Source organism: Molossus molossus, unplaced genomic scaffold, assembly GCF_014108415.1.
Source record: "Molossus molossus isolate mMolMol1 unplaced genomic scaffold, mMolMol1.p scaffold_m16_p_10, whole genome shotgun sequence".
Classification (NCBI taxonomy): domain Eukaryota; kingdom Metazoa; phylum Chordata; class Mammalia; order Chiroptera; family Molossidae; genus Molossus; species Molossus molossus.
In genome coordinates, this window is record NW_023425345.1 from 4,243,729 (window position 1) to 4,257,488 (window position 13,760).

A 13,760-nucleotide genomic window follows, 5' to 3' on the forward strand; every position below is an offset into this window, starting at 1 on the left:
ACCCAAGCCCTCTCTGCATCAACTGCCAGGAAGGGGCAGGGCTACTGTCCACGTGGGGTCCACTTCAAGCCCCTCCTGCCCAGGTGGCTCCACCATGAACCTCTCAGCAACCCCAAAGGACACCTGTGCCCAGGATCCTCACCAGCTCCAGTTCCAGATGCAGGGCCAGGCGAGAAGCCTGGGATCTCGGGTTCAGCCACTCAAGAGATAGCTCAGACCCCAGCAGACCCAGGTCACTCTGGCCATCCCCATCACACACTTTATAACCCAACCCCTCCTCCCTGTCCAGCCCTGAGGCCTATCTTATACCTGGGCTGAGCTCCAGGCCGAAATCCCAGTTAATTCAAGGCCCTGCCTGTGCCAGAGACCTTCCAGAGCCAAGTCCAGGAGACGCCAAGCCCCAACTCCCTAACGGCCATTCCAGGTCTTTCCCCATTTGACCCAGCCCACTGTCTGGCTCATCTCTCTATGCCAGTCTGAGCTCCTGGGCTCTCCTCCACACATGTGCCCATCCTCTCCTGAAACATCTTCCCCCACCATGACCTGTCAAAGTCACCTCTCCTTCAAGGCACAGTGCAAAGGTCACCTCCTTCAGGGTGCTCCAACATCGTCCCTGGCCCAGCCCCCTGTTCCTGTGTAGCTTGGACCCCATTCTCCAATTTACCCGGTCAGCCTTGCACTCAGCCATTTTGGCCATGTTTGTCTCCCTCCCTGGACTGGGAGCTCCCTGTTGACGGACATGGCTGCTCCACCAGGGCCACCTGAGTCCCCAGGTCAACCAGCACAGGGTTGGGGGAGCTGAGTGGGAGTGAGGAACCTCTCCTCCAACCTTGGAACTGACCCACTGCCTGCCCAGCCTGCACACCCCTCACCTGCACCCCCAAGATGCCGAAGATGATGAAGAAGGCACAGCAGATGAGGACGATGTTGCCGATGGGCTTAAGGGAGGAAATGAGTGTCTCTACCACCAGCTTCAGGCCAGGTGCCCGGCTGATGACACTGTAGAGAGAGGGACCAAAGGCACTGTTAGCCCTCAGCCAGGCCAGGAGACAGTCCCAGTTGTCCCAGAGCCACCAGGGCAGTGGCCCCCAGGCTCCAGATCTATATGCACAGCAGGGCACTGTGCCTTCACCCCACCCTTGGGGCCCACACACCTTCATGTAGAGACTGAGGCCCAGAGACACCTGTGAGCCAGCCAGGGCTACACAGAGAGGGGGTAGTCGTCCAGGTGCCACCTTCATCCTTGGTCTTCCAGAACACACACACACACACACACACACACACCCTTCCAGGCCTGGTCCGTGACCCTGCTCAGCTAGTGCTTGGTAATGCTAGCGGAGGCCAGAGTGGGTAGGGAGGGCAGGAGTGAGCGGTCCACTTAGACCCCAGGAGCTTCCCCAAATGCGGAGGAGTCCTCACCGCAGGGGTCGTAGGGTGCGCAAGAGCCGCAGGACCCGGAGGACTCCCAAGATCTTGGCTCCACCGGCAGAAGCCAGGGAAACCACGATGTCGATGATCGACACGAAGACCAGAAAGCCGTCCAGCACGTTCCAGCTGCTGCGCAGGTAGGCCTGCTCCCCGAAGTACAGACCCAGCGAGACCACCTGGAGGCGGGGTGACAGCGGGTCTGTTGGACTCCACCAAAGAAAGAGGTGGGGAGACGTCAGGGGGCGGGGGGTGGGGTCAGGCAGGTGGGAGTGGAGCCGGAGAGTGTGCAGGGGTCGCGTGCCCCGCCGTCTACTCAGAAGGTGGGCAGTGGGTAGGGACTGGAAGGTCTGGGCGCTTGGAGCCGCTTCCTGCAAAGCAGGCCCACGGCCTGCTCGGAGCAGCTCTCCCCGCACATCAGGCAAAGCTAACTCAAAGGCACGGCTCTGGGAAGTGGATAGAATCCTTCCCCTGCGCCCATGCCTCCAGCAGCTACCTCCTTTACACTGTAAATGTTTCCCTGCATTAGCCTTTCTGACCCGGTGTGACCCCCACCCCCTGGGTCCCAGTAGCCCAGTGAGGGTACCAAGCGGGCATGGGTCTACGGGGCCCCTGTGGAATGTTGCTGACCAGCAAGTGAGTGACAAACCGAGAGAGGGTTGGGCCAGGGCCAACCCCACTACCCACCATGGGGGTGGGAGATGAAGACCGTAGCTACCTTTAGTGTCATCTCGCCCACAAAGATGGCTGTGAAGATGTAGTTGGACACCGTGAGGAATATGCGTTCCTGAAAGAGCCAGGAGATGCCATGGGCCTGGGGCTCCCAGAACTGCCCGGTCACCTCTGCCTTTGGCCAAAGGACGTCCAAGGGAAGCTGCCATGTCACAGTCCAAGGAGGTGTCCCCCCACCCAGAGATAAGCTCCCTGCCTCACCTTCCTCCACAGTATGGATAGCCACCTCGCTGAGCTCTCCTAGCCCCCTTGGCCCTGCACCCTGTCCCACAGCAGGCCCCAGTGGCCTGTCCCCTACCTGTCCCTTGCCCTGCCCAAAGGCCCCAGCCACTCACAGTGCTGCCGGCCTCAATCTGGGGCCGCTCCAGGGCGATGGTGATGCAGTTGAGAAAAATGAAAGCCAGGACGACATAGTCAAAGAGCTTGTGGGCAATGATGGTCTGGCACAGGACCCGGAACCTAAGCAGAGTAGGCAGGGGCCATGAGTGTTGGTTTGCCCCTCACCGCCGCTAGGAGGAAGGCAAAGGGCTTAAGCCTGAGGATGGCCTAGAGGAAGCTGACCCTTCTATGGCCACACAACAGGTAGCACCTTTACATCTGCTCAGGGTACCCACCTGGAGCCACCTACCCAATCACACACCCACGGCAACTCCTACAGCCACAGGATGAAGGCCACCCCCTGCCCTGGCACGCAAGGGTTTCCAAACACTAGCCCAAATCCCTGAGCCCTGCCCTCCAGCCACACGGACAAACACTGCCTGTTACCCTAAGCTTCTGCCCCAGACCGCCCCTCAGACCGCTCCCCCCACCTGGGCCAGCCTCCACCTCTTCACAGCCCTGCTTCACCTACAGAGAGCTGCAAAGGCCTCCTCTCGCAGGGAGCCTGCTGATGCCCCCTTGAGCATCTGTCCAACCTGTTGCCCCGCACAGGGTACAGGGATGGCCTAGACTACAGGAGATCCCCAGAAAGTCCCCATTCAATCACTCCCCCTACCCTGCAGCACCTCTACCCCAGGGGCAGGAGGGTCCCCTGAAGTATAGGGGCACCACCCTCAATGGCCCTACCTGGCTCTGTAGAAATCTCTCCCTCCCAGACCTGTTCACCCCCTAGTCTAACCTCACCCCAAGCCTGGCCATGCCCACCTGTTCTCAGGGGAGAAGAGGTAGACAGACCAGTCCTCTCGGATCTCGCACCAGTCAGGTTTGTAGACGTCAATCATCTTGCGCACGCGGAAACACAGAGTCTGGCAAGGAGAGTAGGGGAGCAGACCGGTCAGCACTGACCGCTGCCCATCTGCACCCACTCTAGCCATCCAGCAAACTGGGGCCTCTGGGTGACCTCCGAACTCTCCCAGCAAGACCAGAACCCTCGCCCCACCCATGGCAGGGAGGAGGCCTTCTCTCCCAGGGGTGGGCCCAACTCAGGTGTGGGCAGCTTCAGCCAGCCTCCTGCTCACCCTCCTGAGGCCCTGTCCCCCTCGGCCACGCCCCTTGGGTCATCCCGGCCACCCCCTCCCTCTCTAGCCCCGCCCGCGGCCCCTCCTCTTTCTGTCTGAGCGGACCTTCCCTGGCCCGGCCTGGCCCCTCCGCGCAGCCAACTCACGTAGTCGACCTCCTCCTCATCCTCCCCGCGGTCCCGGCGGTCGTCCATCTGGGTGAAGACCTCCTTGGCGATGCTGGGCATCCTGCCATTGCAGTCCTCGTGCCCGGGGACCAGGCCCGCTGCCCTCCAGGCCGCCCGGGGGTGGGGGCCCACCGCGGGCCCCAGCTCCGCCAGGTCCACTGAGTCTCTGGTGTCGAGGGACAGTGTCCGGCGGTGGTGGCGGTGACGGTGCATCGGGTGGGGACCGTGATGCGCGTGGTAGGCGTGCGGCGTGTGCAGGGGCGGGGCCCGCGGCGGCCCTTCCTCCCGGGCGCCCTCGCGGGCCTGGGCCCCTCCGCCGCGCTCCGCCGAGAGCAGGGACTCGTGCTCCGCCGAGGGCGGCTTGTGCTTGAGGCTGTTCCAGCTGGAGCGGCGGCTGGCCCAGGCCCCGCTGCGGCCCCACGGCCCATAGTAGGAGCTCCGGGAGCTGGACTGGGAGGAAGCCGGGGCGCTGGTCAGTGCCGGCCACACACGCCCACGGTTGTGACTGAAGACCGTCTACGACCCGCTGAGTCCTAAAAGGGCCCCGGGCCAGTGGGTGCCAGAACCAGACTCCAGGGGCCTCCCCCAACCCAGCTTCTCACTCCATCACATCCACGGGCACATGGGCATGTCCACAGTGTGGTTTTATCTCCCCCTGACACCTCACTTCCTTTGAGGAAGGTACAGCAAGGTGGGCCCACTTTCCTCTTTACAGGTAAGGAAACTGAGGCTCAGGGAGGGCTGTAACTTACTCATGGCCACATGGCTTGGAATGTCAGAGCCTGGATTCAAGCTTGGATCTGCCTGACCACCCCAAGCCCAGCTCTATATCCTATACATTGGTGCCAACATAAAAACCCCATTCTCCACACCAGAGCCACTGGCCCCATTCATTCATTCATTCATTCATTCATTCATTCCTTGTTGCCGGGTCCCACTCTGGCACTGGGAACCCAGAAATGCAACAGGGATGCCTGGCTCTGGCTAGACACTCTGGTGCCCCAAGCCTGGGTACCAGTCTGACGCTGGACTGGCAGGTACTTCTCAGCACACACCCAGCAGGGAGCAGCCATCCAGAGCTCCCCACAAGGACTCACCAAGGAGCGCTGGTCATAGCTCATCCTCCCCAGTGACATGACACTGCTCTTGCGGGAGCCCAGGGCCACCAGCATAGGGTCTGGCTGCAGTGACAGGCGGGCAGGTGCTGCAGCCCCAGCAGGGCCCAGATGTCCACCCAGCGGAAGATTGAGGTCCAGGTGTCCATTGGGGGTCATGGGAATTGGGCAGAGCTTGGGATCTGGAAGGGTGAGATGGAGACAGAGGGAAGGACAGACGGAAAGCCAGAACAAGAGCATAAGAAGCCATGAGACAAAGAAACAGATACGGACAATAACAGAAATGGAGAGTTTTTCTGGGGAGAACTGCAGGGATCTCAGCTTATTTTTGGATAAGTGAAACCCTTGCCTTCTGTGTTCGGAGAAACCACCGAGCTTCACCCAGCATGAGAACCTCACTCCCATGCCCGCTGGGGAAAGCAAGGCAGAGATCGTCCAGCCTGGTTACCAAGGTCATGGTGTGGGTTGGGGAGGTTGCTCCAAGCTGCCCAGGGGTGCCAAGCAGGACCAAAACCCAGGCATCCTGAGGCCCACGGCTCTTCCTACCAGGCCACACTGCGTGGAGGGGTGAGGATGGGCTGCAGCTACCCCTGTGGCTAAAATTCAAGAGGGGCATGAAGGATACTGACTTTTTGAAATTTAGCATTCTTTCAATTATGGATGTAAACAACGGGCCACAGAAATTAGCAGTCACAGAGCCTGGGCTTGAGGGGAAACTGGGGGCTGTGCCCTTTGCCCACCTGGATCTCTTGGGAAGGGTCCTAGCCCCCTAGGTGAGAAGTGCAGGTCTGTTTACCTCCGCTGCTGTCCAGGCCCTCCTGGAGCTTGTCAAATTCCTCCATGTTGGATAAACTCTGGTCCTCGTCCGAGTAGGAGCGATTGGCGTCACCCTGGGAGACCATCCCTCACATTGGAACGCAAGTCAGCTCAGCCCTTCCCTCCCTCGTGAACTTTGCAATGGGTGCTCTCACCCTCGTTTTACAAATGTGGAAACTAGGGCTCAGGAAAGGAAAGTGAGAAGCTAGTGAGGACCAGCCCACAAACCTACATCTGCCTGACTGCAAATTCCCCAAAGCCTCCAAGGACGGAGGAGGCAGGATCCGGAATCCCAGATCTTGGGGACTTCAGAGTCTCAGAAATGGATAGGCTTTGTCTTACACCCCCAGGAGAGAGGCAGGGATCTCAGATGCTGCCTCCATTTGCATGCATCTCATTGGCACCCCCCTTCTCTGGAGACTCGCCTGCTAGATGTTTGAATTGCAGCCCTCCCCCATCCAGACCCCCTCCCCTCACCCAGTCTCCTGCAGGTCCCTTAGGGGTGCTTCCTCCACCAGGGTCACAGTCACCTCCGCCTGGAAGCCTTCCACCAGAATGGCCACCAGTAGATTGAAGAGCACATAGTTGCCAAAGGTCATGAGGGCAACAAAGTACAGGGAGGCCCAGGGGGAGGTGGAGGCCATGCCATTGTAGAGAACGACGTTCCAGTCCTCCTGGGTGAGGATCTACGGTGGGAGAAGCACTCAGCTCAGTACAAGTGAATCCTCAGGCCCCAACTCAGCCCAAGTGCTGAGGGAACCCAAGAGAGGCACAGCTACAGGCACACGGCAGCCCAGGCACATCCACAGCATCCTCACAGGTGCTCAGGCACACCCTGGGACCTCCAGTATCATGGCTCTAGCTGAGGGCGTGCCCACCTAGCAAAGCCTCAGACTCTTGCGTGTGTGTGCGCGCGCGCACACACACACACACACACACACACACTGCTCTGCCTGCTGTCCCTAGCTTGCTCATACCTTCAAGCCCATGTCACACACTCCTGCCCTGACATTCACTCCCCACTGAGCAGTACTCCGTCCTAGCGGCTCCCACAACCCCATCCTCTATCCTGCACATGCGACCCACCTGCACCCCCAGCACAAGCCCACCCTTCCTCCTCCCCCTGCTCCTTCCGCCCCCACACCACTGTGTATACACACTCATTCAACCATGTCCATGTTACAGAGAGAAACAGTCTCAGGGAAGACTCCTAGAGTCTCAGGGTCGGAGCGGAGGGAGCAGGGATGAGCACCGGACAGTCAGTCCAGCTCCCAGAGCCTGTCCTGCACCTGCCTAGCCACACCCCCAGACCTGCCCACTAAGCCAGAATTGTGGGGCCTCCCTGTCAGGCCATGCTGTTCTCTGGATCCTCCAAGGCTGGGGGCACCAACAAAAAGCGATCCTGGGTGGAACGCCTTCCCCTGTCACACATGGATGCGTGCTCACCTGGAACACTGTGACGATGGCCCACAGCAGGGAGTCGAAGTTCTTCCTGTCGGGAATTGTGTCTCCCGTGTCTGTGCGAAGGCTGAATTTGCAGCCAAACATGTGCATCCCGAGCATGCTGGGGGGGAGGGGGGCGGAGGTGGCTCAAGGGACTCGCTCACCAAGCCCTTGCCCATCCACCTTGCGCCATTCTCTGAACCCAGTAAGATGGGACGGGGCCACATTGGTCCCATTTTACAGAAGTGAACACTGAGGCTCAAAGAGGAAGTACTCGCCTAGTGCCACACGGGATTAAGTGATAGTGGCAGGATTCACACCCAGGTCCAGGGTGTGGCCCAGAGAACTCAACCAACCATGCTCCCAGCTACAGCCCCAGCAGGTGTGATCCTCAGGATAGGCAGGGCTCACCTGAAGATGAAGATGAAGAGCATGAGCAGCATGCAGAAGGTGGCCACGTTGTCCATGGTCTTCATGAGCACCACGAGCTGGCGCCGCAGTGCGGGCATAAAGCGCACCAGCTTCAGCACCCGCAGCAGCCGGAACGTCCGCAGCACCGACAGCCCACCATCCGCCTGCCCCACGATCTCCCAAATGCTGCACAGGGGGAGGGGTCCCACAGGGCAGAGAGGGGAGAGAGGCAGGAGGGGTCAGGGCAGAGGAAGAGATGGGAGTTTCATTCATTCATTCAGTCATTCAGTTATTCAGTCATTCATTCAACCAATAATGTTTCACAGGTCATTGCTGCTCCAGGGCACCCTAAGTTGGGAGATCTTAACCTGCAGTCCATGGACCCCTCCCCCAAGATGTCTATGAACAGAATTCAGGAGGCCCATGAAGGTCACTGAGCTCTTTTTGAGATTTAACATTCTTTTGATTATGAATGGGAACAACAAAATACAGAGAATTAGCAGTTCCTATGACCTCGTGGTTAGTAGGAATCGCTGCTTTCACATCACCTGATGGCTGATGCAGATATTTTTAATATAGTTTATGCTCACCCCTTCTTTGGGACAATGGTCACAGACCCACTGCTAGATCTCACTATTTCCTGCATTCATCCAGAAGCATGTATATGGCTAAATCATAAATTTTAAATATATTTGCTAACTGTATTTCAGTGTAACTGGTTTCCTTTGACCTTGTGTACTTCGTTTACAGTCTGGGTCAACCCCCTCCTCTTCCTTCGCTCTGCCTGTGGGCCCACAGCCTGGGATTTGGGGGGCGAGGGGATACCTGATGATGACGATGATGCTGTCGAAGATGTTGTAGGGGTTGCGCAGGTAGTCGAAGAGCCCAAAGGCGGCCAGTTTCAGGAGCATCTCCAGGGCAAACATGCTGGTGAAGACCACATTGCAGATCTCCAGGACGTTGGTCAGCTCCTCAGGCTGTGGGGTGTCGGGGCAGGGACAGGACCCGAGTCAGGCAGGAGGCAGCCATGGATCCCGATGGAAGCCATCGGCTCTACAACCCCCAGGGAGATGGCAAGACCTGTCTCTGCCTCCCTGGACACATGGCATGGCAGGTCAGTGTCCTCAGTGGAGCTCCATCTACCCTTTACACCATGGCCTCGAGGACTTTGTAGTTCTCTTGCTCCGGGCCCTGAGAGGTCCCCTGAAATTGGTGGGACCCCCCAGGGCTGACCTCCAAATTTGGAAATGGTGCTGTTGCTGCACACCGGGGGAAGCACTACAATACCCGTTTTACAGATGAGGAAACTGAGGCTCAGAAGCTGGTCTAAGGTCACATGATGCAGAGCAAAAAATAGGAAATGCCCATTTTGCAGATGAGGAAGCAGGTTCAGAGAAGGCCAGTCTGCTGCCTGAGGCTGCACAGCTAGTGAAGGGCAGAGCCAGGATTCAAACCCAGGCAGACTGGCTCTAGGGCTCCCACCCTTGACCCCTAGCTGTGCAGACCTCCCTACCCACCCTTCCCCTCTCTCCGTCCGCAGCAAGGCCATCTCAGGACTGTGGGGACTGGAGACCACTATGCCCTGTGAAGGGAGGATGGAGACCATGCAGCTACTGGGTGCCACATGGCTCTTCGTTAACTCAGCACCCTGGTCAGTGGGGCCTACTTCACCCATTTCCCATAGGAGGATGCTGGGGTCCAGGGAAGTTAACGGGTAAAGTCACCAGCTGGTCAGAAGGAGCCTGGCCCCCACTGGCCACAGACCTACCCTCTGCCCCTGGAGCTGTTCGCCTCCTGGTTTTTAGCAACAGGTGACACTCTTGTAGTTGGGGCCACCTGATTAGCCCCAGTGTATGAAATAGGCCACACAATAGGCCCTAACTGGGGGCAGAGTTCCAGGTCCACCCCACTCCTCCTCGGCCTCAGCTTCCTCTCCCATAACGTGAGGGGTAGTGAAGTGTCTGGTTTCTGCTCACCATGGGCCAGGTTGCTCCTATCTGAATCACAGACAAGGGAAGGGCCATGTGCTGGGCCTGACCACGCACCCATGCTGAGCTTGACACCCAGCACAACTACTGATGCCTCAGACAACCTGTGAGGCCACGGTAGGCGGCCTCATTTTACAGATGAGGAGACGGAGCCCGGACAAGTGGATGGACTTGCTCAGTGTCACCCAGCGAGGATGTGGCAGAGCCAGGCACTGAACCAAGTCCGACTCCCATCTGCTCCCCTGCTGCACACACCGCGACCCTACCTGAGCTCACCCTCTCCCTCCTCCATTCATTCCTCACCAGCCAGCGCACGCACTCCATGCACCGGAGCCTCCACTCTGTGCGGGCTTGTGCCACCCGGGTGCCCAGGGTGAGTGTCAGGCTCTGGTGGCAAAGCCCAACACAAGTTACCTAACACACCAGCCGGTAGGTGCTAAAAATAGGAAGCTGGAGGGGGCTGGGGAACAGTGACAGTGGAGTCAGGAGCAGCTTCCTGGAGGAAGGGACATGTCAGCAGAGACCCAAAGCTGAGGAGTGGGTGACAGGGAGAAGACAAGGTGTCCCGGCCACAGGACCAGCCAGCAGCAGGGCGGGAGGGTGCGAGGGCTGCTATCTATCAGCGCCACCCACCCCAGCCTAACCACCTACCTAGCGACAGGGCACCTAAGGGGCCTGACTTTGATTCCATTTGGGTTAAAAGGAGAAGGGAAAAAAAACTGCTTCCTGCCTGGTGCCTGGGAAATATAATAAAACTGCCAGCTCCGCTCTGGCCAGACGAAAGAGGAAGCCCCATTCCCATCTGTAATTACATTTGACTCGCAAAATGGTCTGGAGAGCGGAGTGGGTGATGGGACCCTGAGAGGGACCCCTCAGTGGGGACGGGCCGGGGCGCGGCATTCAGGGCTAAGTCAGGGCCCAGATGCATCTGAGAGCCACCAATTTCCCATCGGCCAAACGACATTCGACATTCGGGAGATGAAAAATGTGGACGCTGACAGCCCGTAATTGCACATCAGCCCCTCTGAGCCCCACACGCTGCACACGCACTCGGCCGCAGTAGATGGCAGAGCCCGCCGCGCTCCGGGAAAGGTCACCCACTCGCCTCCTCCCCCTGGCAACAGCTGTTTCTCTAGTCAAGTGCACACCTGTTAATCTTTTCCTAATGGACCATCCATCACTCCCACAAGCATTTTTCTGGGGAAGAAGCAGTGAGTAGGAGAGACAGACAGACAGACGAATATAGACACAGTGAGGGAGACCAAGTGGCGTATGTGGAAAGAAATGAGCAACCATCAGAGAGATGGGCAGAGAGACGGACAGACAGATAAATACAGGCACGGGGAGTAAGAAGCAAAGGCAGGGTGTGGAGAGACGACAGAAAAACAGATAAAAACATAATGGACCAAGATCATGATGCTGTGGGAGTCAGAGCCAGAAAGTGAGAGCGAGCAGGCAGTAGACAGAGGCTGAGTAATGTGGCTGGAGATGGCAAAGACCCCCCAGTGGAAGAGGAGATGCCAAGGGCAGAAAAACAGGTTAAACCAGAGGCCAGAGGATAGAGGGCAGGTGAGGAGGGGCTGAGGGAGGGGGCAGGGGCAGGGCCAGCTCCTCCTTGCCAATCCCAGGCTTGGGAGGCACCAGGCAGCCCAGTCTCTGGCCATTTCTGCAGGGGTAGGTAAAGGACCAGCTGGGCAGGAGTCTAAACTGCCCCCAGGAACCCTTGAGCCCAGTACCATCCCCATGATAATAATGGCAGCTGGTGTTAATATTTCCCACGTGCCAGGCAGTGCCAAGCACTTGCCATGAATTACTTCATCGAAGTCTCAAATGTTACCCTGAGGCTCAGAGAGGAGAAGTGGATGCCAGGGCCGTGGCCAGCCCACGGTGGAATCGGATCTCAAACCCAGGCCTCCTCCCTGTGGCCACCCCTCTGCATGGCCCAGGCACCTGCCCCACTTTTATGGCTTCAGCACAGACATGTCACTGCCCTGCTTACAAGCCTCCCATGGTTCCCCACTGCCAAAAGCACAGAGCCAGCCTCGAGACCCTTCATGGGTGGACAGCTCCCCCCGCCTCCAGGCTGTCTGCCGGCCCTGTGCGCACATCCTCCTGAGGACTCGGGGTGGAGGCCTATGCTCCTGGTCCCTGCTCCTGTCCCTCCTGTCTCGCTGATGAAATCCTAGTCATCCCTCAGAATCTGTCTCCAGTGTCACTGACTCCAGGAGCCTTCCATGACTGCAGCCCATGGGGTTGTCTCTCTCCCCCAAGCCTCCATAGAGCTGGAATGTTGGGCACTAAGCCACCCCATCCTCATCTTCCCAGGGTCACCCCAGACCTGGGTCAGCAGTGACTTGGGGGCTGCCGAAGGGAGGATAAAGCCTGCTTTCACCCATCCACTGATCTGGAGGGCTCGAACACAGTGCCCTGGGAGCTGGGGCCAGTGGACTTGCCCAGCCCGGGTCACCCCTGCCCCAGGAGGCGCCCTGTGCCCCTGTCTTGCTGCCCTCTCAGCCCCACCCTGTTTTTTGTCATCCAACTTGGTGACCACCCTCCAGCTCCAGGACAGTCTTGCCCAGCTAAGGAGGGGTCACCGGCCTGGAAAGGCCACTACAGGAGAGGGAGAAGTACTGTGACACTGCTCCCAGGGGCGGTGCCCCATCCACCTCCTGTCGGCTTTGTGGAACCTACAATTCAACCTCAGGGTCCAGAGCTCAGCTTTAGCGGCCGCTCACCATGTCACCTGGGGCAAGCCATCCCACCTCTCCGAGCCTCAGTTTCCCCATCTGCCCAGTGGGGAGAAGACACTCACTGTGCCTACCCCTCGGGGCTGCCGTGAGGATCACCCTGAGGAGAGATGTGACCAAACATGACAGCAGGTGATGATGGGGGATCCGGTGCCCAAGTTGACCCCACCCACCTGCTTGTCACGTAGCCTCGGTCACGGACAGTTCTGGGCCCACTCTCCTGACAGGATGAGGGGAGGGTAGACTTCTACACGTCTGACCACCTCGTGGGCACAAGCAGGCCCCTGCCTGGCTGACTCTCCCTTTAACCTGTCACTCTCCCAGGCCAGCCCCTGAAGGGAATGACACCCGTGGCCACGAGGAGCCCAGTGATGCTCCCTCGTGATTTTGGCAGCAGTGACCGCCTAAAGGCCACAGGTACCTGTGATCTCACGTCTCATTTGAGCACCTTGACCAGGCAGTGGTGGCCCCCTTTCCAGATGGAGTCGGGAAGTAGTGCCCAGGCTCTGTCTCCCTCACCACCTGCCACCGTGGTGGCCACACCAAGCTCCCTGCCAGCAGAGTGGGCAGCCGCAGCATGGTGGGGCCCCCAGGAAGCCTCCCCTCAAGGTCACCATCCCTGCAGCTGTGCTCCCCTCCATTCTCTCCTGCTCCCCTCCGTCCCTCCGCCTCCTGGAAGCCCTGGGCCACCTCGCTCTGCAGGCCCCTCAGCCAGGGCAGCTCAAAATAAACACGGGGCGAATGGTTTCCCACGGAGCAGCGTCTGGGCGGCAGCGGAGAGGGAGCACAAAGGCCAGCAGCCCGCAGGCAGGCCCGCCGAGCTCTGCCGAACAACTCGGAGCGGCTTTCAAAGGAGCATTTTAAAAATCCTCCCTCCTCCTCACTTTTTCCTTAATTAATTTTTTGAGGCTCCAGACAGAAAATGGTAAACCTACCCCAAAAGTGGTGGTGTAAGGCTCCAAGAAAAGATTCAAAAACAATTCCTAACTAGTGAGCACCCACGTGCCAGGCTTCTTAAGGCTTCTCGCCCTCCCAGCCGGCCGTGAGGTCTGGGGCTCGGCGCACCCCGCAGGCTCGGTTCATGGGAGCCGATCCCTACGAGAGCAGGGGCACAGAGCTGGGATGCCTGCCTCGCAGATAAAGACTCGAGGCAGACCCTGTGAAGGGGCAGGAGACTAGCCGGTGAGAAGAGCTCTCCCAGCCTGGCGGGGGCCCGGGGGTGCCTGCAGTGCCAGAAAGAGGAGGCTCCGCCATATCCGAGGCTAGAAAGCTTGCTGGGACGGGATATGGCAGGAGTGAGGAGGAGGAACAGGCCAGGCAGGGAGACCCTGCGGAGGCTTGAGCAGGGACCATGGCCTGGCCTGAGACTGGGGCCGACAGGTAGAGGGAGAGACTGGACCCAGAGGACGGAGCTGCCCCAGCTGCTGTGCTGCCCTGGAGGGGCAGCTGAAGAGACAGG

General features: G+C 59.0%; 1 protein-coding gene across 1 annotated transcript in view; it reads right to left on the bottom strand.

Annotated features, from left to right (window-relative positions):
• Positions 1-13,760, bottom strand: part of CACNA1I (calcium voltage-gated channel subunit alpha1 I) — a 94,866-nt gene that overhangs the window by 19,820 nt on the left and 61,286 nt on the right. The window contains exons 10-21 of the mRNA XM_036251178.1: positions 8,392-8,543; positions 7,567-7,752; positions 7,159-7,276; positions 6,243-6,398; positions 5,693-5,786; positions 4,879-5,078; positions 3,761-4,231; positions 3,301-3,401; positions 2,493-2,616; positions 2,144-2,212; positions 1,420-1,604; positions 873-999 (exon numbers count right to left, since the gene is read on the bottom strand). Of these exons, the coding sequence (XP_036107071.1) occupies positions 873-999; positions 1,420-1,604; positions 2,144-2,212; positions 2,493-2,616; positions 3,301-3,401; positions 3,761-4,231; positions 4,879-5,078; positions 5,693-5,786; positions 6,243-6,398; positions 7,159-7,276; positions 7,567-7,752; positions 8,392-8,543 (1,983 nt within the window). The remainder of the gene's footprint in view (positions 1-872; positions 1,000-1,419; positions 1,605-2,143; positions 2,213-2,492; positions 2,617-3,300; positions 3,402-3,760; positions 4,232-4,878; positions 5,079-5,692; positions 5,787-6,242; positions 6,399-7,158; positions 7,277-7,566; positions 7,753-8,391; positions 8,544-13,760) is intronic.